Raw genomic sequence first — 24,250 nt, 5'->3', positions numbered from 1 at the left:
ACCAATGATCAAAGCTTGTTACTAGTCAGTATCTATTACATGTTCTTCCTTTAGGTTTTGGCTGTTGCTTCCAGCTGCCTTGTTTCGCCGCAGTTCTGTTCGGCGAGCGGATGTTCCACCTTTCTTCAGATTGCTACTGAACTGATACGTCTGTCTGTGTGGCGTGGCAGGACGCGAGTTTGTTTTGTGAATATAACTTTTTAAATTATTGTTGTTGTCCTGGTGGTGGAATACTCCACCGCAAGGAGAACTCCTAGCGTTGCCAGGGTACACCTGATCGTCTGTGATGGCATATTATCAGCGGAGTGAACTTCGGGGAGGCACCTTCCTCCAGACAAAAGATTTTTCATATATGCCGACGACACAGGGGTTGCAGCCGAGTGAAAAAAGTTCGAGGAGGTAGATATGAAACTGACTGCAGCGCTCGAAGATCTGGCGGAATACTATGACAATAACCACCTAAAGCCTTATCCATCCAATCCACAGGTCTGTGCGTTTTTCTTGAGAAATAGACAAGCTAGGAAAACAACCGGAAATAACTTGGAGAGGAAATCAGCTACAACACTGGGACACCCTTGCATACCTCGGAGTAAAGCTCGGCCGCACACTTACCTTCATAGGCCATGGCGAGAACATGAACCTCAAAGTTTGCAGCAGAAATAATAAGTGCAAGATCATTAACAGCATACGGGGGACTCAACCGAATGTTTTACGTACTTCTGCTCTACCTCCATCTTTCTCTGCGGCAGAATATGCTGCACCATTTTGGCAGAACTCTATATACACCAGGCATGTTGACACAGCTCTTAATGAGACAGGCCGCATTATAACTGATTGCCTACGACCAGCTTCAGATAGCAAAATCTTCCACCATATATGCATAGCAAACCCGGATAGCACACGCAGAACAGCGACAGAGATTGAGAAGAAGAAACAGAAAATGATTCCAGGCATCCCATGCTTGGAAGCCAAGCATCACATCCTAGGCTCAAGTCGAGAAAAACTTTCTTCGAACAGCTGAAGCCATTACATAGTCACCTTCCGCTCGCCGAACAGAACTGCGGCGAAACAAGGCAACTGGAAGTAATAGCCCAAACCTAAAAAAGAACGCGCTGCTGGTTTCCAGCTACCCAACTACCCACACGTGGAAGGCTGAACAGACTGCGAGCTGGAGTGGTGCTGTACAGGTAAATCTTGTAGCGGTGGGGCTACATTACTGGAGAATTTCTAAGGAGTGAACACTTCTTGACCTGCCCGAAGTTGCCTGAAGCCTGCACTCTGGAGGGTCTGGTTTCAGCGAATGCCTCACCAATCAAGACTACCGAAATTTAGGACTCAAAACCAATTTGACAAAAAATAATGTACGTAGGTCAGAACTTAAATAGTGGCAACACTGCTGTGTAGACACTATGCAATGGAATCTACTATTGTCGCTGATAGCACACGTTGACATACCTACCTTACCTACGAGCAAATGGACTCGCCCGTCGCACGTCACCGACGTGCACACAGTCTACATCTACATCTACATCTACATGACTACTCTGCAATTCACATTTAAGTGCTTGGCAGAGGGTTCGTCGAACCACAATCATACTATCTCTCTACCATTCCACTCCCGAATAGCGCGCGGGAAAAACGAACACCTAAACCTTTCTTTTTCGAGCTCTGATTTCTCTTATTTTATTTTGATGCTCATTCCTACCTATGTCGGTTGGGCTCAACAAAATATTTTCGCATTCGGAAGAGAAAGTGGGCGACTGAAAATTCGTAAATAGATCTCGCCGCGACGAAAAACGTCTTTGCTGTAATGACTTCCATCCCAATTCGCGTATCATATCTGCCACACTCTCTCCCCTACTACGTGATAATACAAAACGAGCTGACCTTTTTTGCACCCTTTCGATGTCCTCCGTCAATCCCACCTGGTAAGGATCCCACACCGCGCAGCAATATTCTAACAGAGGACGAACGAGTGTAGTGTAAGCTGTCTCTTTAGTGGACTTGTTGCATCTTCTAAGTGTCCTGCCAATGAAACGCAACCTTTGGCTCGCCTTCCCCACAATATTATCTATGTGGTCTTTCCAACTGAAGTTGTTCGTAATTTTAACACCCAGGTACTTAGTTGAATTGACAGCCTGAGAATTGTACTATTTATCGAGTAATCGAATTCCAACGGATTTCTTTTGGAATTCATGTGGATCACCTCACACTTTTCGTTATTTAGCGTCAACTGCCACCTGCCACACCATACAGCAATCTTTTCTAAATCGCTTTGCAACTGATACTAGTCTTCGGATGATCTTACTAGACGGTAAATTACAGCATCATCTGCGAACAACCTAAGAGAACTGCTGAGATTGTCACCCAGGTCATTTATATAGATCAAGAACAGCAGAGGTCCCAGGACGCTTCCCTGGGGAACACCTGATATCACTTCAGTTTTACTCAATGATTTGCCGTCTATTACTACGAACAGCGACCTTCCTGACAGGAAATCACGAATCCAGTCGCACAACTGAGACGATACCCCATAGGCCCGCAACTTTTTTAGAAGTCGCTTGTGAGGAACGGTGTCAAAAGCTTTCCGGAAATCTAGAAATACGGAATCAACTTGAGATCCCCTGTCGATAGCGGCCATTACTTCGTGCGAATAAAGAGCTAGCTGCGTTGCACAAGAACGATGTTTTCTGAAACCATGCTGATTACGTATCAATAGATCGTTCCCTTCGAGGTGATTCATAATGTTTGAATACAGTATATGCTCCAAAACCCTACTGCAAACCGACGTCAATGATATAGGTCTGTAGTTAGATGGATTACTCCTACTACCCTTCTTAAACACTGGTGTGACCTGCGCAATTTTCCAATCTGTAGGTACAGATCTATCGGTGAGCGAGCGGGAAAAACAGTCACTTGTGAGCGAGCGGTCTAACGTAACGGTGTCACTATGTTTTCGAAACAGGAAAAACGGAGTTGGATCAGGATTGAATGTGCCAGAGGTCGTACAGCACGACAGTATCATCAAGGTCTTCAAGAGGAGTGAGAGGAATCGGCATTGCCGTACAGAACAGTGGCACTTTGGGTACAAGCCTTCAACGAAGGGCAAACTGGCAGACATGCATCAGGCAGGTCGTCCTAGCGTCTCTGAAGAAGTGCATGCTCTTGCCGCCTTAATGGACAGCGATCGACGCTACACGATTCGTGAGCTCGCCCACGACATCGCATTAGCGCATACGACTGTGCTTCGCATCCTGAAGGAACGCCTGGGCATGCGAAAAATTGCATCACGATGGGTTCCGCTGAACTGACGGAAATGCAGAAATGGATACGTTACGACGCTGCTCAGACGCTATGAGCGCGAAGGAGAGGCTATCTCACGCCGTATCGTAACACTGGATGAGTCATGGGCCACATTGTACGAGCCAAAACTGAAACGACAATCCAACGAATGGCGTCATTATGGGTCGCCGCGAAAGTCGAAAGTGCGTCAGAGCCCCAGTATGGTGAAAGTTATGGTATCCTCGTGACGACTGTGATGGTGTTATCCTAACTCGTGACGTTCCTTCACTGCAGACCGTCAATTCACAGTATTACTGTTTGTTTTTGGAGCATCACCTGCGACCACCTTTGCGAAAGAAGCGGTGACACTTTCTGCGCAACCCACCCCTCATTTTGCACGACAATGCGCGGGCGCATACAGCGCAAGCTATGGCTGCTCTGTTCGGGTCGATGGAACTGGACGTACTGTACTATCCACCATACTCCCCAGACTTAAGTGGTTGTGACTTTGATTTGCTTCCGAAGATGAAGGAATCACTTCGTGGCATTCGCTTCAGAACTGTTCCAGAGATTCGACAGGCAGTAGACCGCTCCATTCGCACCATCAACAGAACAGGCTCTGCTAACGGTATACTACGCCTTCCACATCGCTGGCAACGGGTTCTATACAACGCTGGTGAAGGACAGTAACAGGTGCAAACATGTAACTCTTTTGTATCGGTTGTGAATAAATGTTGCCATTATTTAAGTTCCAAACCTCGTATATACTGGGTTGTATTATTTTGAACTTGTAAGTGATCTTATTGCACCGTCTGAACACGAAAATAGTAATAATATTTTTTAATTGGGTGGGCGGGGGGAGGGGATGTAATCATCGTACGTGACCTAGCACTGGGTGTGCCCAAGCTCTCCAGTACACCCTGAGATATTCTATAGGATTCAGTTCCTATGCCGTGCGGGGAATATCTTCTAGAACTCTGTGATGAGTGACAGAGGACTGCGCGATGCCGACTGCAGCTGTGTCATCCTCTGCCATTTGGCGTCCTTCGGATGCGATATGGAGAGTTAGTGATCAGCACGTTGCTCTCTCTGGCGTTGTCGGCATGGAGCCGCTCTTTCTGATTCAAGTAGCCCCTCAAATGGCATTACGAGGCTGGGTGGACCGCTTTCCAGTCCTAACACGAAGGAAAAATCCCCGGCAGTACCAGGAACTGAACCCGGGTCCTCGGCATGGCAGCCACATGCGCTGATCACTCAGTTATGGTAGCGCATTGCTGGTTATTTTTATCCTGTGTGAAATTGTCAACCAAAGTAGAGAGATGCTGGCGGAAATTACGCGCCGGAAGTGATGCAATAAACCTATATCTTATGTAACTTCTTTAGAGTACATAAACTTATGATAACAAGATATTTTCAGTCGTGGTTGTACCTATTTATGGATATGTAGTACTGTATATGATTCATGTTTTCGGATATCTACACAATGTTTTAGCTGTCTAGCGAAGATCAGGCTTGCTTAAGGGGGGACGTTCATCAAAAGCATGTGCTGTTTAAAAGATGCATCAAATCCACAATTTTAAAGATACAGAAATGAAATTTTGTACCGTACTTAACATGAAATTAACAATTTTCTGTTAAATTCCTTGGATTATATAGCTTTATCTTTAGTATGGAAACTTAAAATTTTATTTTCAAAAAATAATATATGTACCTTTTTTCTGTGGAGCTATTCCAGGAATTTCTACAAAATTTTCTCTGTTTATTCTCTTTTTGTGGTGTCACCGCCAGACACCACACTTGCTAGGTGGTAGCCTTTAAATCGACCGCGGTCCGTTAGTATACGTCGGATCCGCGTGTCGCCACTGTCAGTGATTGCAGACCGAACGCCGCCACACGGCAGGTCTAGAGAGACTTCCTAGCACTCGCCCCAGTTGTACAGCCGACTTTGCTAGCGATGGTTCACTGACAAATTACGCTCTCATTTGCCGAGACGATAGTTAGCATAGCCTTCAGCTACGTCATTTGCTACGACCTAGCAAATCACCATTATCATTTTTTATTTGTCTTGGGATGCATGTACAGTCACACCGATGTTCACCAATTATGGACTAAAGTTAAGTATTCCAGCAGCTACGTACTTTTCTTGATAGTATAATTACTTTACCTGTTCCAGACCTCACGCCAGCCTGCGTGAGCTTAAACACGTGCCTTTCGGCTTCCTCCAAACCCCGTGAATTGGCTCCTGCCAATTTACAACACTTTTCATATAATAAGCTTCTCTCATGAGATTTTTTGAATATATCGAATAGGAGAATTTTAAAACTTTTAATTATAATTCTGTAAGTATAACATATATCACCTTACACTTAGAATTTCAAAATTTACTCTTGAGACAACATTTATTGTGTTTACAGAGATAAGTGTACAAAATTTCATAATTCTAGGCTTCTCATATTACAAGGAAAAGGCACATTAACTTTAAAAAATATAATTTTCAGGATATGCAATTTAAAGTTTTACCTAACGTTTTTCTTGTGTCAGGTCTTCAGAAGGCCCCAGATTTTTGCACAGCGTCGTCTTTCCAGTCAAGACTTCTCTTCCGGTTTCTTATTCTTGCCATCTTTCCTTTACTTGGTCTTCAACTGACTTTTCAGCTGCAGCGAGGTGCTGTAAATCTGTTTTCCTATCTGAAAGCCCATTCTCTCTAATACCTTCATCCTCCCTATTTTCTCATCATTAAACACAGGAACTGCATCATAAGCTGCAATGCTGACAACTGTAGCAGATGAAATGTGATTTTAGGGCATAATTTCCAAATTTCTGTACTGCAGTTTATAATTCAAGGTCGATTAATCTAAATCCAGTGTACTGAAATTCATCGCTGTAGTATCCATTGTTCACTTCACCAACTTTTCGCCCGGAGCTGCTAGAAGTCGAGTTCACATTTTCAGTAGAAGTTCTAAATTTGGGCCTATTTTCATTGCTGGTTTGTTGCGGTTTGTCACATCTTGCATTCACTAACTTCTGCAAACGCAGTTTATACAGTTTTCTATACAGTTTTTGTAACCGTGGCATTATGGAATGAAAGAATCGAAAACTTGCGTGAATCTCTGTCAGTAGCACAAGGCAAAACAAGAATTGCTTCCTTATAAACAAAGCAGCTGGTGTGTTATTGTTTCCAAGATACGGAACAGAGTGACAGTGTTGCTTAAAAAAGTGGGCGTTGCAGGAAGATCGCGTCACACATTTAATTATTTTTCAACCGCTTCGGATGCGATTTCATAATTGAAACTTTGGGAACTTATTGCCCATGAGTTCTACTAATGAACAAAAAAAATTAACATTTTCGGTTAATTTCATGAACGTTCCCCCTTAAAATTAGTCGAATATGTACCGATATTTTTACGTGCTACCAGGTTCTGCCTTTAAAATTAGCCTTTCTATAAGTGTCACAACAAAATATAAAATACACTCTTATTCTCACTTTTGTTTTCATTAAATCAATATAACATCACTTATGAGAGAAGCCACTTATATTTATTTAATTTACTAACTTGTATTATGTTGAATTTAAGACTTCGAATAACATCCGTACGCCCATAATATTTTCAAAGTATTTTTTCGTGAATGACATCGACTAATTTTGATTTGTGTTAAATATTAAAAGCGGAAGTTTAACCATTCAGCGATAGTTCTGGATGCTTCTAGAACAATATGTAATTGATATACACTGTAATTCTGGCGTCAAAGAGGCGTATTTCGTCGTTCGTATTTAGACAGTGCTAATGTTCAGTTCACGAGACTCTTTGATATGAACCGCATGGACCAATGAACAACTACGTATGTTTTTGTGTAAAATCTAGGATTTTACCTGGCGTGAAAATGTTTTTGATTTTGTGATTACTGAATTGCAGTAAGTGAAAATGAAAAGCTGATCGTATGAATAGACAAACATTGCATCAGTCTAATCTGAAACAAAATCCAGCACCAATTTTTACTTTCGTTAAGGTTATCAACACAAGACGCCACCCAAACGTTGATACCAACCGCAAAATAAGTAACCTATTCTTCGTTATAAAGTTTTCCTCATAGATTCTCTCTACATATATTGCTAAAAGGTGTTGCTAATTAATATGCAATATATTTAGACTTGTAATATATACTGATAAACACCAATTGGGAACTTTATAAAGGAAGACTCTGAAAAGTCTCATCTGTGTACCTCTGGGCGTTAAAATCATTTCTGCGATCAAAGACGTAGATATGACTATCTTTTGCTAAACGTGAAACCTTAAAGCAACATATAAACATGTACAGACTGTGCCTATGTTACTACTCTCCTGGAAATGGAAAAAAGAACACATTGACACCGGTGTGTCAGACCCACCATACTTGCTCCGGACACTGCGAGAGGGCTGTACAAGCAATGATCACACGCACGGCACAGCGGACACACCAGGAACCGCGGTGTTGGCCGTCGAATGACGCTAGCTGCGCAGCATTTGTGCACCGCCGCCGTCAGTGTCAGCCAGTTTGCCGTGGCATACGGAGCTCCATCGCAGTCTTTAACACTGGTAGCATGCCGCGACAGCGTGGACGTGAACCGTATGTGCAGTTGACGGACTTTGAGCGAGGGCGTATAGTGGGCATGCGGGAGGCCGGGTGGACGTACCGCCGAATTGCTCAACACGTGGGGCGTGAGGTCTCCACAGTACATCGATGTCGTCGCCAGTGGTCGGCGGAAGGTGCACGTGCCCGTCGACCTGGGACCGGACCGCAGCGACGCACGGATGCACGCCAAGACCGTAGGATCCTACGCAGTGCCGTAGGGGACCGCACCGCCACTTCCCAGCAAATTAGGGACACTGTTGCTCCTGGGGTATCGGCGAGGACCATTCGCAACCGTCTCCATGAAGCTGGGCTACGGTCCCGCACACCGTTAGGCCGTCTTCCGCTCACGCCCCAACATCGTGCAGCCCGCCTCCAGTGGTGTCGCGACAGGCGTGAATGGAGGGACGAATGGAGACGTGTCGTCTTCAGCAATGAGAGTCGCTTCTGCCTTGGTGCCAATGATGGTCGTATGCGTGTTTGGCGCCGTGCAGGTGAGCGCCACAATCAGGACTGCATACGACCGAGGCACACAGGGCCAACACCCGGCATCATGGTGTGGGGAGCGATCTCCTACACTGGCCGTACACCTCTGGTGATCGTCGAGGGGACACTGAATAGTGCACGGTACATCCAAACCGTCATCGAACCCATCGTTCTACCATTCCTAGACCGGCAAGGGAACTTGCTGTTCCAACAGGACAATGCACGTCCGCATGTATCCCGTGCCACCCAACGTGCTCTAGAAGGTGTAAGTCAACTACCCTGGCCAGCAAGATCTCCGGATCTGTCCCCCATTGAGCATGTTTGGGACAGGATGAAGCGTCGTCTCACGCGGTCTGCACGTCCAGCACGAACGCTGGTCCAACTGAGGCGCCAGGTGGAAATGGCATGGCAAGCCGTTCCACAGGACTACATCCAGCATCTCTACGATCGTCTCCATGGGAGAATAGCAGCCTGCATTGCTGCGAAAGGTGGATACACACTGTACTAGTGCCGACATTGTGCATGCTCTGTTGCCTGTGTCTATGTGCCTGTGGTTCTGTCAGTGTGATCATGTGATGTATCTGACCCCAGGAATGTGTCAATTAAGTTTCCCCTTCCTGGGACAATGAATTCACGGTGTTCTTATTTCAATTTCCAGGAGTGTATAAGAAAACAGAAAACGCTCACCTTAGATGGATACTACAAAAACTGAAGCAAATCTACTCTCAGTGTTGTTGTTGTTATGGTCTTAACCCAGAGACTGGTTTGATGCAGCTCTCCATGCTACTCTAACCTGTGCAAGGCTCTTCATTTCTGAGTACCTACTGCAACCTACATTCTTCTGAATCTGCTTAGTGTATTCATCCCTTGGTCTCCCTCTACGATTTTTACCCTCCACGCTGCCCTCCAATACTAAATTGGTGATTCCTTGATGCCTCAGAACCTGTCCTACCAACAGATCCCTTCTTGTAGTCAAGTCTTGCCACAAATTCCTCTTCTCCCCAATTCTATTCAGTACCTCCTCATTAGTTACGTGATCTACCCATCTAACATTCAGCATTCGTCTGTAGCACCACATTTCGAAAGCTTCTGTTCCCTTCTTGCCTAAACTATTTATCGTCCATGTTTCACTTTCATACATGGCTACACTCCATACAAATACTTTCAGGAAAGACTTCCTGAAACTTAAATCTATACTCGATGTTAACAAATTTCTCTTCTTCAGAAACGCTTTCCTTGTCATTGCCAGTCTACATTTTATACCCTCTCTACTTCGGCCATCAACAGTTATTCTGCCCCCCCCCCCCCCCCAAGTAGCAAAACTCATCTACTATTTTAAGTGTCTCATTTCCTGATCTAATTCCCTCAGCATCACCTGATTTAATGGGACTACATTCCATTATCCTCGTTTCGGTCTTGTTGATGTTCATCTTATATCCTCCTTTCAAGATAATGTCCATTCCGCTCAACTGCTCTTCCAGGTCATCGGCAGACCTCAGAGTTTTTATTTCTGCTCCATGGATTTTAATTCCAACTCCAATTTTTCTGTTGTTTCCTTTACTGCTTGCTCAGTATACAGATTGAATAACATCGGAGATATGCGACAACCCTGTCTCGCTTCCTTCTCAACCACTGATTCCCTTTCGTGCCTTTCGACTCTTACAACTGCCATTTGGTTTCTGTACAAACTTCTTTCATGATTTTTAAACCAAGTGTTAGCCATGATTAAGTTATGCTCTGTGCAAAATTCGATCAGGCGGCTTCCTCTTTCATTCCTTATCCCATTCCATATTCACCTACTACTTTCCCTTCTCTTCCTCTTCCTACTATCGAATTCCGGTCTCCCATGACTATTAACTTTTCGCCTCCCTTCACTATCTGAATAATTTCTTTAATCGCATCATAGATTTCTTCAATCTCTTCATCATCTGCGGCGCTAGTTGAAATAAAAACTTGTACTACTGTGGTAGGCGTGGGCCTCGTATCTATCTTGGCTACAATAATGCGTTCACTTTATTGCTTGTAGTAGCTTACCCGCGCTCCTATTTGTTTATTCATTATTAAACCTACTCTTGTATTTACTCCTATTCGATTTTGTATTTATAACCTTGTATTCACCTGACCAGAAGTCTTGTTCCTCCTGCCACCGAACTTCACTAATTCCCACTATATCTAACTTTAACCTATCCATTTCCCTTTTTAAATTATCTAACATACCTGCCTGATTAATGGATCTGACATTTCACGCTCCGATCCTTACAACCCCTGTTTTCTTTCTCCTGATAACGGCGTCCTCTTGAGTAATCCCCGCCCGGAGATCCGAATGGGGGACTACACTCCTGGAAATTGAAATAAGAACACCGTGAATTCATTGTCCCAGGAAGGGGAAACTTAATTGACACATTCCTGGGGTCAGATACATCACATGATCACACTGACAGAACCACAGGCACATAGACACAGGCAACAGAGCATGCACAATGTCGGCACTAGTACAGTGTATATCCACCTTTCGCAGCAATGCAGGCTGCTATTCTCCCATGGAGACGATCGTAGAGATGCTGGATGTAGTCCTGTGGAACGGCTTGCCATGCCATTTCCACCTGGCGCCTCAGTTGGACCAGCGTTCGTGCTGGACGTGCAGACCGCGTGAGACGACGCTTCATCCTGTCCCAAACATGCTCAATGGGGGACAGATCCGGAGATCTTGCTGGCCAGGGTAGTTGACTTACACCTTCTAGAGCACGTTGGGTGGCACGGGATACATGCGGACGTGCATTGTCCTGTTGGAACAGCAAGTTCCCTTGCCGGTCTAGGAATGGTAGAACGATGGGTTCGATGACGGTTTGGATGTACCGTGCACTATTCAGTGTCCCCTCGACGATCACCAGAGGTGTACGGCCAGTGTAGGAGATCGCTCCCCACACCATGATGCTGGGTGTTGGCCCTGTGTGCCTCGGTCGTATGCAGTCCTGATTGTGGCGCTCACCTGCACGGCGCCAAACACGCATACGACCATCATTGGCACCAAGGCAGAAGCGACTCTCATCGCTGAAGACGACACGTCTCCATTCGTCCCTCCATTCACGCCTGTCGCGACACCACTGGAGGCGGGCTGCACGATGTTGGGGCGTGAGCGGAAGACGGCCTAACGGTGTGCGGGACCGTAGCCCAGCTTCATGGAGACGGTTGCGAATGGTCCTCGCCGATACCCCAGGAGCAACAGTGTCCCTAATTTGCTGGGAAGTGGCGGTGCGGTCCCCTACGGCACTGCGTAGGATCCTACGGTCTTGGCGTGCATCCGTGCGTCGCTGCGGTCCGGTCCCAGGTCGACGGGCACGTGCACCTTCCGCCGACCACTGGCGACAACATCGATGTACTGTGGAGACCTCACGCCCCACGTGTTGAGCAATTCGGCGGTACGTCCACCCGGCCTCCCGCATGCCCACTATACGCCCTCGCTCAAAGTCCGTCAACTGCACATACGGTTCACGTCCACGCTGTCGCGGCATGCTACCAGTGTTAAAGACTGCGATGGAGCTCCGTATGCCACGGCAAACTGGCTGACACTGACGGCGGCGGTGCACAAATGCTGCGCAGCTAGCGTCATTCGACGGCCAACACCGCGGTTCCTGGTGTGTCCGCTGTGCCGTGCGTGTGATCATTGCTTGTACAGCCCTCTCGCAGTGTCCGGAGCAAGTATGGTGGGTCTGACACACCGGTGTCAATGTGTTCTTTTTTCCATTTCCAGGAGTGTATTTTACCTCCGGAATATTTTACCCAAGAGGACGTCATCATCATTTAACCATACATAAAGCTGCATGCCTTCGGGAAAAATTACGGCTGTAGTTTCCCCTTGCTTTCAGCCGTTCGTAGTACCAGCACAGCAAGGCCGTTTTGGTTAGTGTTACAAGGCCAGATCAGTCATCATCCAGACTGTTGCCCCTGCAACTACTGAAAAGGCTGCTGCCTTTCTTCAGGAACCACACGTTTGTCTGGCCTCTCAACAGATACCCCTCCGTTGTGGTTGCACCTGCGGTACTGCTATCTGTATCGCTGAGGCACGCAAGCCTCCCCAGCAAACGGCAAGGTCCACATGGTTCGGGGGGGGGGGGGGCAGGAGAGGGAGGAGAGACCCTCAAAGACATATGGTGAAACTACATGATCTGTTATTGCCCCACCCATCCGTCAAAACAGTGAGGCGTCTGACCGTCACAGGCAACAAAGTATGATCTGAATTTGTCTAGGACAATGTTCAGATGTTGTGTATGCAGGACATCCAGCTTCTCCGTCAATACGGTTTGCAGGTCCGAAAGCGCCCGAGGCAACAGGACTCGCAGGCGCTCCAATCGCGTAATGCCCCCCTTCTTCAGTCTCTCAGCATTGTGGCTAAGGGCGTTGTCGCACATGTAAATGAAACCTGCCACTCCACCGTGGAGGAGTCCAACATATCCCTCCTCAGTTTCGGAAGAATACCATTCTTTTGTGATCGAGCCCGCTTCCAAGAAACGCGGTGATGTACTTACAGTGATCATTATATCCTCTTACAGCATGAATCTACAACCACAGTAATTGACACAAACTGTTACATTTAGGCAAGACCCGCTGGTAACTCCAAGCACGGACCAATCGGAGGACAGTATCCCTGCCCGTTCCCATTGATCCTAATCGCAATCAATGCTGCATTGTGGCACATCGCTGGGTGAGAAGCATTGGATTGGCGCACACTGCATGCGCTTTATAGCTTGTAGAACGGCATCGTGCAGTTTTCACTAGGTGCTTCTGAAAAAATGGGGGCGCCTGAAGCACTAGCTACGTCTGGACCAGTTTGTACAAGAGTAGTGGATTTGTTCCTTTACGCCAAATATGGAATGTTCTGTTTCTTTCGAACCCTTCACGACCTCCAGTAAGTACATGCACAGTTGTTGCTCCAGCAGCAGCTTGTTTCTTATTATCAACTATCGTGCTACGGTCGCAGGTTCGAATCCTGCCTCGGGCATGGGTGTGTGTGATGTCCTTAGGTTAGTTAGGTTTAAGTAGTTCTAAGTTCTAGGGGACTTATGACCTAACATGTTGAGTCCCGTAGTGCTCAGAGCCATTTGAACCATTTGAACCATCAACTATCGAAAAGAATAATGACTGGGAAACTCCATAGTGATAAAGTAATCTACATACAGTACTGATTGCCTTGTGGCCCTGATAGGTCAGTGTATATGTTGATCAATGTAGTTCGCAACGACTACAATGAAAATTGTCCCTCACGTTGTAATTGTTATTTTATGCGTACTTCCTGTTCACTCGTTATTGTTGAAATTTAATCTGTCCGCGTTATACGCAGTGTTTTATATTTTGCTGAGTGTTTTAAAGTTGAAAAGACTGCGACTGCCTCTTGCAAAACATAGTTAAATTGAAAATAAAATAGAGATTGTACGAAATAATAAAACACATAGTAAAAGGCAATACAGATGGGCTCTTATTTGAGAGCTGCAGAACAAACCAAAAGTGATTTTGGTATCCGGATGCATCCAAGTTTTGCTAAACGATCCAGTGGAACATGTCCCATTGTACTTTTTGTGTCTTAGTTTGTTCACCCCTTCAAATGTGGTAAAGTTGCGAGTACCAATAACTTCTTCAATCAAGCTTGTCCAAATAAATAACACAGATATTCCGATGAGTTGAACATGGAGGCCATAACATTGCACCACATGGATCGTTCCATTTTATTTGAAATATTGTTACTTAAATACTACCTTCTGCATTTTCCAGAATGTTCTGCAAACGTAATCAACACCGAACATGGAGTGAAGAGACATACTAGTTGTTGGCTTCTGTCTAGGGATCTTCGGCCGAAATTTGTTTGACGATTTTTCTGATGTTTCGCAGGTATGAGTGACTGGCCTCGTCAAAGCTTCACCATCCATTGCTAATGGTTTTTCTGTGGTGGTTTCTTCGTTATCTAGTATCTGCTTTAGAAATGAGCGATCAATTAAAGAAGAAAACTTGACGTAACGCCGGAAAAATGTAATGTGAATGGTGTGACCCAGGTCGTCGCAGTAAGCTCACTAGCAATTGCTGTCACACGATCATATACATCACTTTGCACTAATCAAGGAAAAATTTGAAAATCAATGTTTGTACTGTTCTTCAGAGGCAGAATTTAAAATACTGAACACAAGACGGAGACTTCTGGTGCAACTCAGGGAAATTTGTTTTTTTGGTTGGTTGGGGGGAGCGGATCAAAAAGCGACGTCATCGGTCCCATCGGGTTAGGAAAGGATGGGGAAGGAAGTCGGCAGTCCCCTTTCAAAGGAACCATCCCAGTATTTGCCTGAAGCGATTTGGGGAAATCACGTGAAACCTAAATCATGATGGTCGAACGCGGGTTTGAACCGTCGTCCTCCCGAATACGAGTCCATTGTAAATAAGTTTGGACTGCTGCTGCCTACACTTAACGTTTGTGATGAGTGAACCCAGGTCTGATGTGCGCTGGGAACGACAGTGTGCACCACAGCATACGCCATATCTCCCATCTTCTTGACAACATTTAAGTTGGCTCTATATTCACACACTATTCATAGATATCAGCAAACCATAAGTAAGAACAGTATTTTAAAGAAATAGAGGACGCAGAATATTATCTTGGACGACAGAAGTAACTTTAGGAATGTCCCTTGAGAAATATATCGAGACTGTTTCTGTTCATCTTAACTTGTCAGATAATGTTAATAGTAACCTCAGTTTTTTTGCAGATGATGCAGTTATCTGTAATGAATTACCATCTCAAAAAGCTGCAGAAATATTCTGTCATATTTTGTCAATATTTCCATTTGCCCTTCTCCACCATCCCTGAAAGTTTGTAACATCATCACCGAATCGCCCTGTATATTTGTATTCTTAAGACAAAAATGAACAACAGTGTTTCCAAATGTTAATCCTTGAATTAATTTGTTTCCACTGTGAGCTTATTTGCATAATCATATTAATATATGAATCAAAGATTAATTTACACATTTTGGCGCCCACCGTGGGGCAGTTAGCATTTCATTAACTCAAACCTTACTCTGGCAAAATTTTGGGGCGTTTTGCAAGTATGGTCTTCGATTAAATAAGACACTATGGTTTCGTTAAAAATCTATATGGAAACCACAAAAAACACTGGGCATAGCAAAATAACTAAAAAAATACCATGTGGAGAACAGAGCAGATAATACTGTATGGATTACTCCAAAGTAATTCACATAATATTGCAGTATATGCCACCTGCGTGGTGTACGTTATATGTTGTAACTCAAAGGTTCTTTCGATGAAATTTTCCATAACTTTTCAACATACTTGAACCTCTAGTTCTGAAATCAAACCCTGAAGTTGACCTTGGGCTCTGGTAGAGGTCGTGGTTTCTCGGCCTTTCAGGTAAGACTTCAAAAATAATCCACAGAAAAAAATCACATGGTTTCAAATCATAAGATTTTGGTGGTCAGTTCACGTCATCATTGCGAGAAATCACCCGGCCAGGGAATCTCTCTCGTCACAAGTCCATTGTTGCAATCGACAGGTGAAGTCATCTTTGTTGAAGCCAAACTACTTCAGCATTCACGCGGTCCAGTTCAGACCACGAAATCTCTCTATTGCGGTTGGTTCGCCGACCACTGTTAATGCGCTTCCACCACCGTCTTTGAAGAAGTACGTCCCAGCTAATTCCTCGGCCCAAATGCCACACCACATAGTCATTCGTTGAGGATTTGATGGCTTCTCCACAATTACTCGGATTTTTTCTGTGCTGCAAATCATAAAATTTTGCTTGTTCGTGAGGTCAGTCAGCACAGAGTGCGTCTCATCAGTGAACATTATTTTCAGTATGACATTGTTGTCCCCTCTTTGTTTCGCAAGCACCCATTGGGTAAATGCTCGGCGCTTGAGTTTGAAACTAGCCTCTGCACAACATTAGTCACCTTTGCAATAAGTTTTCACTACAACAACACGCTGTCCCGTCGTGAAGCACTCTATTGCTAACCACAAAGGAAACAGATGAAAGTTCAGAGCCCCCACCTTGTGGAACAAGAATGGCAGGCATTTCAACAGTTGCGTTCTTTATGGGACGCATTTTATAACGATGACAGCAGCATGTTACCACAACGCGTCGTACAGAAGTAAATATTGATATTAAATGTGACTGAAATAGCAAATTGTGTTGTTTATAAAATAAACCTGTTACCTCGATATACTTTGCATCCTGTTCTGTGAGGACGGAATTATCCGCTTAAGTCCAATAGCAGGTACGTGTCTTACCTTAGAGTACATGGTACCTGTTGATCCGACGTATTTTTCATTCGCTAATGCTTCACGTGCTCGAGTCTTGAGCGTGCGATAAAAACCGTTCTCCTTAAAAGTGTAGGGTGAGTTTCGTCGTGTCCTCGCGTCCCTGACGTAGAACTGCTTCAACATGGCGTCCGCGACGTTGCGGATGTGGTGTACTTCGAAAGCCTCGGTGATGTCCGTTCCCTGCGAGTAGGCGATAGGGGCGTTATGACTGTGTGCTTTCATGTCCACGTCATCTGTTACATAGAAGCTAGCAAAACAAGAAATGATCATAATGAGTATGTAAATACACTGTACAAGAGAATATGTCTTTTACTGGATATGCCCAGTAACGTTACAAGTTTACTTCTTTATCAACGTTATCAGTTCATTTTAAAGGATGTAAATAAAATTAGTTATTGTGGTGAGGATATTAATTTTATCGAATGCAGTCTACTTGGAGTACAGATTTTTGAAAAACAGTTTTCGGAATATAACAGATCTAATAATCCGTAATTTTAAATGAACTGCCATCCACAACAAAATCCCTCGCATTTTTAGGCCATCGTAAATGTATATTCCGTAGGCGCATGGCCAGTACGTTCTAAACCTGACAATAATGTTCCATCAATATTGATTCTCTGGCAACTGGTAACATTGATATTTTCTTTGTTTTGACACTACCAGCTTCATCCATTATGGCATGTTTTGTGAAGACTGTTGTTGTTGTTGTTGTGGTCTTCAGTCCTGAGACTGGTTTGATGCAGCTCTCCATGCTACTCTATCCTGTGCAAGCTTCTTCATCTCCCAGTACCTACTGCAACCTACATCCTTCTGAATCTGCTTAGTGTATTCATCTCTTGGTCTCCCTCTACGATTTTTACCCTCCACGCTGCCCTCCAATGCTAAATTTGTGATCCCTTGATGCCTCAAAACATGTCCTACCAACCGATCCCTTCTTCTAGTCAAGTTGTGCCACAAACTTCTCTTCTCCCCAATCCTATTCAATACCTCCTCATTAGTTACGTGATCTACCCACCTTATCTTCAGCATTCTTCTGTAGCACCACATTTCGAAAGCTTCTATTCTCTTCTTGTCCAAACTAGTTATCGTCCATGTCTCACTTCCATACATGGCTACACTCCATACAAACACTTTCAGAAACGACTTCCTGACACCTAAATCTATACTCGATGTTAATAAATTTCTCTTCTTGAGAAACGCTTTCCTTGCCATTGCCAGTCTACATTTTATATCCTCTCTACTTCGACCATCATCGGTTATTTTACTCCCTAAATAGCAAAACTCCTTTACTACTTTAAGTGTTTCATTTCCTAATCTAATTCCCTCAGCATCACCCGACTTAATTCGACCACATTCCATTATCCTTGTTTTGCTTTTGTTGATGTTCATCTTATATCCTCCTTTCAAGACACTGTCCATTCCGTTCAACTGCTCTTCCAAGTCCTTTGCTGTCTCTGACAGAATTACAATGTCATCGGCGAACCTCAAAGTTTTTACTTCTTCTCCATGAATTTTAATACCTACTCCGAATTTTTCTTTTGTTTCCTTTACTGCTTGCTCAATATACAGATTGAATAACATCGGGGAGAGGCTACAACCCTGTCTCACTCCTTTCCCAACCACTGCTTCCCTTTCATGCCCCTCGACTCTTATAACTGCTATCTGGTTTCTGTACAAATTGTAAATAGCCTTTCGCTCCCTGTATTTTACCCCTGCCACCTTCAGAATTTGAAAGAGAGTATTCCAGTCAACATTGTCAAAAGCTTTCTCTAAGTCTACAAATGCTAGAAACGTAGGTTTGCCTTTTCTTAATCTTTCTTCCAAGATAAGTCGTAAGGTCAGTATTGCCTCACGTGTTCCAACATTTCTACGGAATCCAAACTGATCTTCCCCTAGGTTGGCTTCTACCAGTTTTTCCATTCGTCTGTAAAGAATTCGCGTTAGTATTTTGCAGCTGTGACTTATTAAACTGATAGTTCGGTAATTTTCACATCTGTCAACACCTGCTTTCTTTGGGATTGGAATTATTATATTCTTCTTGAAGTCTGAGGGTATTTCGCCTGTCTCATACATCGTGCTCACCAGATGGTAGAGTTTTGTCATGACTGGCTCTCCCGAGGCTATCAGTAGTTCTAATGGAATGTTGTCTACTCCCGGGGCCTTGTTTCGACTCAGGTCTTTCAGTGCTCTGTCAAACTCTTCACGCAGTATCTTATCTCCCATTTCGTCTTCATCTACATCCTCTTCCATTTCCATAATATTGTCCTCAATTACATCGCCCTTATATAAACCCTCTATATACTCCTTCCACCTTTCTGCCTTCCCTTCTTTGCTTAGAACTGGGTTGCCATCTGAGCTCTTGATATTCATACAAGTGGTTCTCTTCTCTCCAAAGGTCTCTTTAATTTTCCTGTAGGCAGTATCTATCTTACCCCTAGTGAGACAAGCCTCTACATCCTTACATTTGTCCTCTAGCCATCCCTGCTTAGCCATTTTGCACTTTCTGTCGATCTCATTTTTGAGACGTTTGTATTCCCTTTTGCCTGCTTCATTTACTGCATTTTTGTATTTTCTCCTTTCATCAATTAAATTCAATATTTCTTTTGTTACCCAAGGATTTCTATTAGCCCTCGTCTTTTTACCTACTTGATCGTCTGCTGCCTTCACCACTTCATCCCTCAGAGCTACCCATTCTTCTTCTACTGTATTTCTTTCCCCCATTCCTGTAAATTGTTCCCTTATGCTCTCCCTGAAACTCTCTACAACCTCTGGTTCTTTCAGTTTATCCAGGTCCCATCTCCTTAAATTCCCACCTTTTTGCAGTTTCTTCAGTTTCAATCTGCAGTTCATAACCAATAGATTGTGGTCAGAATCCACATCTGCCCCAGGAAATGTCTTACAATTTAAAACCTGGTTCCTAAATCTCTGTCTTACCATTATATAATCTATCTGAAACCTGTCAGTATCTCCAGGCTTCTTCCATGTATACAGCCTCCTTTCATGATTCTTGAACCAAGTGTTAGCTATGATTAAGCTATGCTCTGTGCAAAATTCTACAAGGCGGCTTCCTCTTTCATTCCTTCCCCCCAATCCATATTCACCTACTATGTTTCCTTCTCTCCCTTTTCCTACTGTGAAGACTAAGGAACTGTATTTAGGGTGCAGTTACTCGTGGCTGACATAGACTTGAAATTCCATCTCTCTAATTCAGCAATATTCCCAATAAAATCAAACTATAATCTGTGAGCTACAATATCTGATCTAAAGTATGCGGACAACTGTTAGTGGACATTAATATGGATTGTGTCCACTCTTCGCCTTTATGACTGCTTGAACTTTGCGGAGAAAATTTTTAGTGTTGTTTGTGAATCTCTGTGAATGAATGGCAGCCTATTATTCCTCAAGATCCGAAACCAGAGAAGACAGTGATGGGCGCTGGGGTCTGGAGCGAATTAGACGTTTTGATTCAACCCAAAGGTGTTCAGATAAGGACTTTCGCAGGCTAGTTCATTTGACGAATTTTATTTCCCACAAACCATTGCCTCAAAGATGCTGCTTTATGACAGGGTGCACTCTCATGCCGAAACATACTGTGACGAAAGAGAAAGTGGAAGGGCTGATTTGAGAGGTGAGTGGTCATAATTTTAAAACTTTTACACTGACGGAAAAAATAGTAACACCAAAAAATAGCTAACGTAGAGTAAACAAATTTCGGGGATATAAATATGTAAGTAACATATATATGTGATTAACATATCAAGATCACAGGTCAATGTTTGCGCGAGATAAGCCATTGCAAATGTGAAATATCAGAGGATTAATAACAGTTGTAACCACCAGAATGTTGAATGCAAGCATACAAACGTGCATGAATTGTATCGTACAGGTACAGGATATCAGTTTGTGAGACGGAGTTCCATGACTGTTGCGCTTGGTTGCTCACTACAGGAACAGTTAATTCTGTTGGTAGATGACACTGGAGTCGTTGTCCGATACGTCCCACATGTGCTCGTTTGGGCACAGACCTGGTGATCGAGCATGCCAAGACAACATATCGACTCTCTGTACGGCATGTTGGGTTACAATAGCGGTATGTGAGCGACTGTTATCCTGTTGAAAAGCACCCCATGGAATGCTGTTATGAATGGTAGTACGACAGGTCGCATCACCAGACTGACGTACAAATGTGCAGTCAAGATGCAGGGGATAACAACTAGAGTGCTCCTGCTGTCATACGAAATCGCACTCCAGACTATAATTCCCACTGTAGTTTCAGTGTTTCTAGCACGCAGACAGGTTAGTTGCAGACCCTCAACTGGCCTGCTGCTAACAAACACACAGCCATCACCGGCAACCGAGATAGAAACAGCTTTCATCAATAAACACAACAGACCACCTCTCCCTCCAATGAGCTCTCGCTTGACACCAATGAAGTCGCAAATGGTGGTGGTTTGGGGTCAGTGGAATACGCGCTACAGGGCGTCTGGCTCGGAGGTATCCTAGTAGCAGTTCGTTGTGTCACTGTAGTGCCAATTGCTGCTGCGTATGCAGTACGATGCGCCGGAGGCATAAGCCGAACGCAATAGTCTTCCCTCTCGGTGGTGCCACGTGACCGTTCGGAGTCCCTTCTTCTTGTAACCGTGCATTCTCGTGACCGCAGCTGCCAGCAATGGTGTGGTTACATTCCTGCCATATCTTTCTGCAGTATCGCAGAAGGAACATCCAGCTTCTCTCATATCCCTATTACACGACCTCGTTCAAACTCAATGAGGTGCTGATAATGGTGTCTTTGTCGTCTTAAAGGCATTCTTGACTAACATCAACGCACCGCGTCCAATCCCAAAGGTAACAATCACGACCGTTACAGCGTGTATTTAAACAAAACCTGATTTGCCTCCTCATAGTGACACTGCTAGCTCCACGCGAAATTCGAATAGTCATCATCTTTCAGATGTAGAATCAAGCCTACCAACTTTCGTTCATATCGTACACTCTTCTTGGTATTGCCATTTTTTTCCATCAGTATATTTAACAACATGGCAGAGATTTTATATCACAATCAGTTTTAAAAACTTATAACAGCAATGCCCTAAAATCCAACAACAACTGTCTGAATAACAATAAATGCCCAGTAATAGAAAAATGTCCTTTAAATCGAGGAGAAATACAAGAACTACTACAATTAATTAAATCCAAATCCAGATAAAAGGCCGCAAGGATAGTAAGCATGATATCAAAAGCAAATGACAATGTAATTATACAGGAGCGATTCACAGAATGAGAACAATTTGAAATTAACTGACTGCACGCAGGCCAGAGAACTAAATATAATCTTGTTTAACAGTGAGAACAATATATATGAATGTTTGCTCTGAATGATCGTGGTCACAGTCTCTTCCAAATAACACAACGACAAGAAATTACAAATATAACAAGGTGCAAGGAATTTCGTTACAACTCACAGATGGAACAGGATGAGAGAAAGTTCCCAAACAACTTTCTAAAATAGGCATTGCACTCGAAACTGGCGGTATGAGCGTACTTACAAAAGCACTAGACCGAAGGCACCAAAATATGCCAATGGTTTGCTTTACTTTGATGTGCTGACATACCTAGTAAAATGTATAATAAAATAACCCAGTGATTCACTGAGTACTATTGGACAATTGGCTGAAACGGTTATAATACACGTGCCCAGAATTACGGACAATCTGTTGTATTGCAAAACAGACGCCCAATAATAAATAATCAGCCTTGTACAGACTAAGAAAATTCAATAAATTAAAATTAATAAGGAAGTTCACCGAGAATCATTCTTCTCACGCACCATTCGCGAATGGAACAGGAAAGGGGGATCAGTTAATGGTACCAGAAAAACCGTCTGATACACACTGTCTGGTGGCTTGCGGAGTAGTGTTACAAATGTAGATGTAGGAGACTGCTGTCCATCAGAATATAATAACTGCCTGGTGTTGGTTTGGCTGTGATTGTTCGTTCAGTCACCTCACCAACAGTCGGTTTTGGGCAGCTTTAGAAGGGTTAAAATGTCCCTAACAGATTTATTATTCAGCTAGTCTTTAACCCGCCGCTTCTCTCGAGTACATGTTCGACACATACATAGTGCACATATCACTTCCACTCCCCCTTTCTCTGCCCATCTCTTTCTCCTGTCATCTCTCTGTGCACCTCATCTTCTCGTCTCTGCCTGTCCATCTCTTCCTCCCAAGTCTCTCTGTCTCTCCATCTCCTCCAACGTCTTTCCATTTGACCATCTTCTCCGTCCCATCTCTCCATAGATATCCTCCTTTCCTTCTTCTCCCTCTCCATACCCTCCTCCCCCTCTCTCTGATTATCTCCTCCCCACTCTTCCTTTTTCACCTGTTCTCTATATCTTCCAACTGCTTCCTGTACCTCCATCTCCTTCTTCCTTTCTCTACCTCCTTTTCCCCCTCTCTGATCATACCCTCCTCTCCCCTCTTTCTGTACATCTCCTCCACCCCTTTTCTCTGACCATCTCCTCCTCCCTCTCTCTCTTTATATCTCATGACCCTTCACATTCTCTCTGGCCATCTCATCCTCCTTCACACTCTATCTGTTTCCTCCTCCCCTCTCTGTCCATCTCATCCTCCTCTATCTCTCTGTCCACCTCATCCCTGTTTCCACTCCTGCTGTCCACCTCACCTCCCCCTCTCTCACTGTCTTCTCCCACCTCTCTCTCTAATGAGCTTTGCCCATTACATGTGTTGCTCCTGCAAAGCACGCCAGTACTAGCTGCACAAAATGCCCCCTCCCCCTCTCTGACCACTCATCCTTCCCCTCTCCATTCCTTCTCGCCCCTCTCTTTGAACATCTACCACCTCTCTATCTCTCTCCATCCCCTCCCTGACCCTCTCTCTGTGCATATCCTATACCCCCCTCTCTGTGTCTATCTCACCTCCCTTCACACTCTCTCTATCCAGCTCCACCTGCCGTCTCTCTCCATTCATCTCCACCTTCCCCCTTTCTCTGTCCACCTCATACTCCTCCTCCTCTCATTATCTACCCCCCCCCCCCCTCTGCACTGCTGTTCACCCCTGCAAAATAATAAAGCAAGTTGATACTACTCCACTACACATGTGTTATGTTGTAAGCCAGTCACACGTCACACACACACACACACACACACACACACACACACACACACACACACACACACACACACATATGCTACTTAAAATCGACCTCATGGCTCTGCCTGCATACACATAACTGAGAAAAAATATTTAGAGTACAGAAGCGTATAACAAGAGTAATGTGTAGTGTAAACCCAAGAACATCATGTCGAAACCTATTCAAAGAAATTGGCATACTAACCACAGCTTCTCAGTATATTTATTCCTTAATGAAGTTTGTTGTAAATAATACATCTCTTTTTCCAACTAACTGCTTAGTACGCAGTATCAATACTAGGAAAAAGAACAATATACAAAAGATTTAAAATCACCTACTCTTGCCCAGAAAGGAGTCCAGTATTCAGTAACGCATATTTTCAATAAGTTACCAGCAATCATTAAGA

The 24,250-nt window shown here is 44.1% G+C and overlaps 1 protein-coding gene across 1 annotated transcript in view; it reads right to left on the bottom strand.

Annotated features, from left to right (window-relative positions):
* Positions 1-24,250, bottom strand: part of LOC126236602 (cytochrome b5-related protein-like) — a 139,873-nt gene that overhangs the window by 8,255 nt on the left and 107,368 nt on the right. Inside the window, exon 3 of the mRNA XM_049946038.1 lies at positions 16,663-16,875. Within this exon, the coding sequence (XP_049801995.1) occupies positions 16,663-16,875 (213 nt within the window). The remainder of the gene's footprint in view (positions 1-16,662; positions 16,876-24,250) is intronic.

This window comes from Schistocerca nitens, chromosome 2 (assembly GCF_023898315.1).
Source record: "Schistocerca nitens isolate TAMUIC-IGC-003100 chromosome 2, iqSchNite1.1, whole genome shotgun sequence".
Lineage (NCBI taxonomy): Eukaryota > Metazoa > Arthropoda > Insecta > Orthoptera > Acrididae > Schistocerca > Schistocerca nitens.
This window is presented reverse-complemented; position numbering and strand designations above follow the sequence as displayed.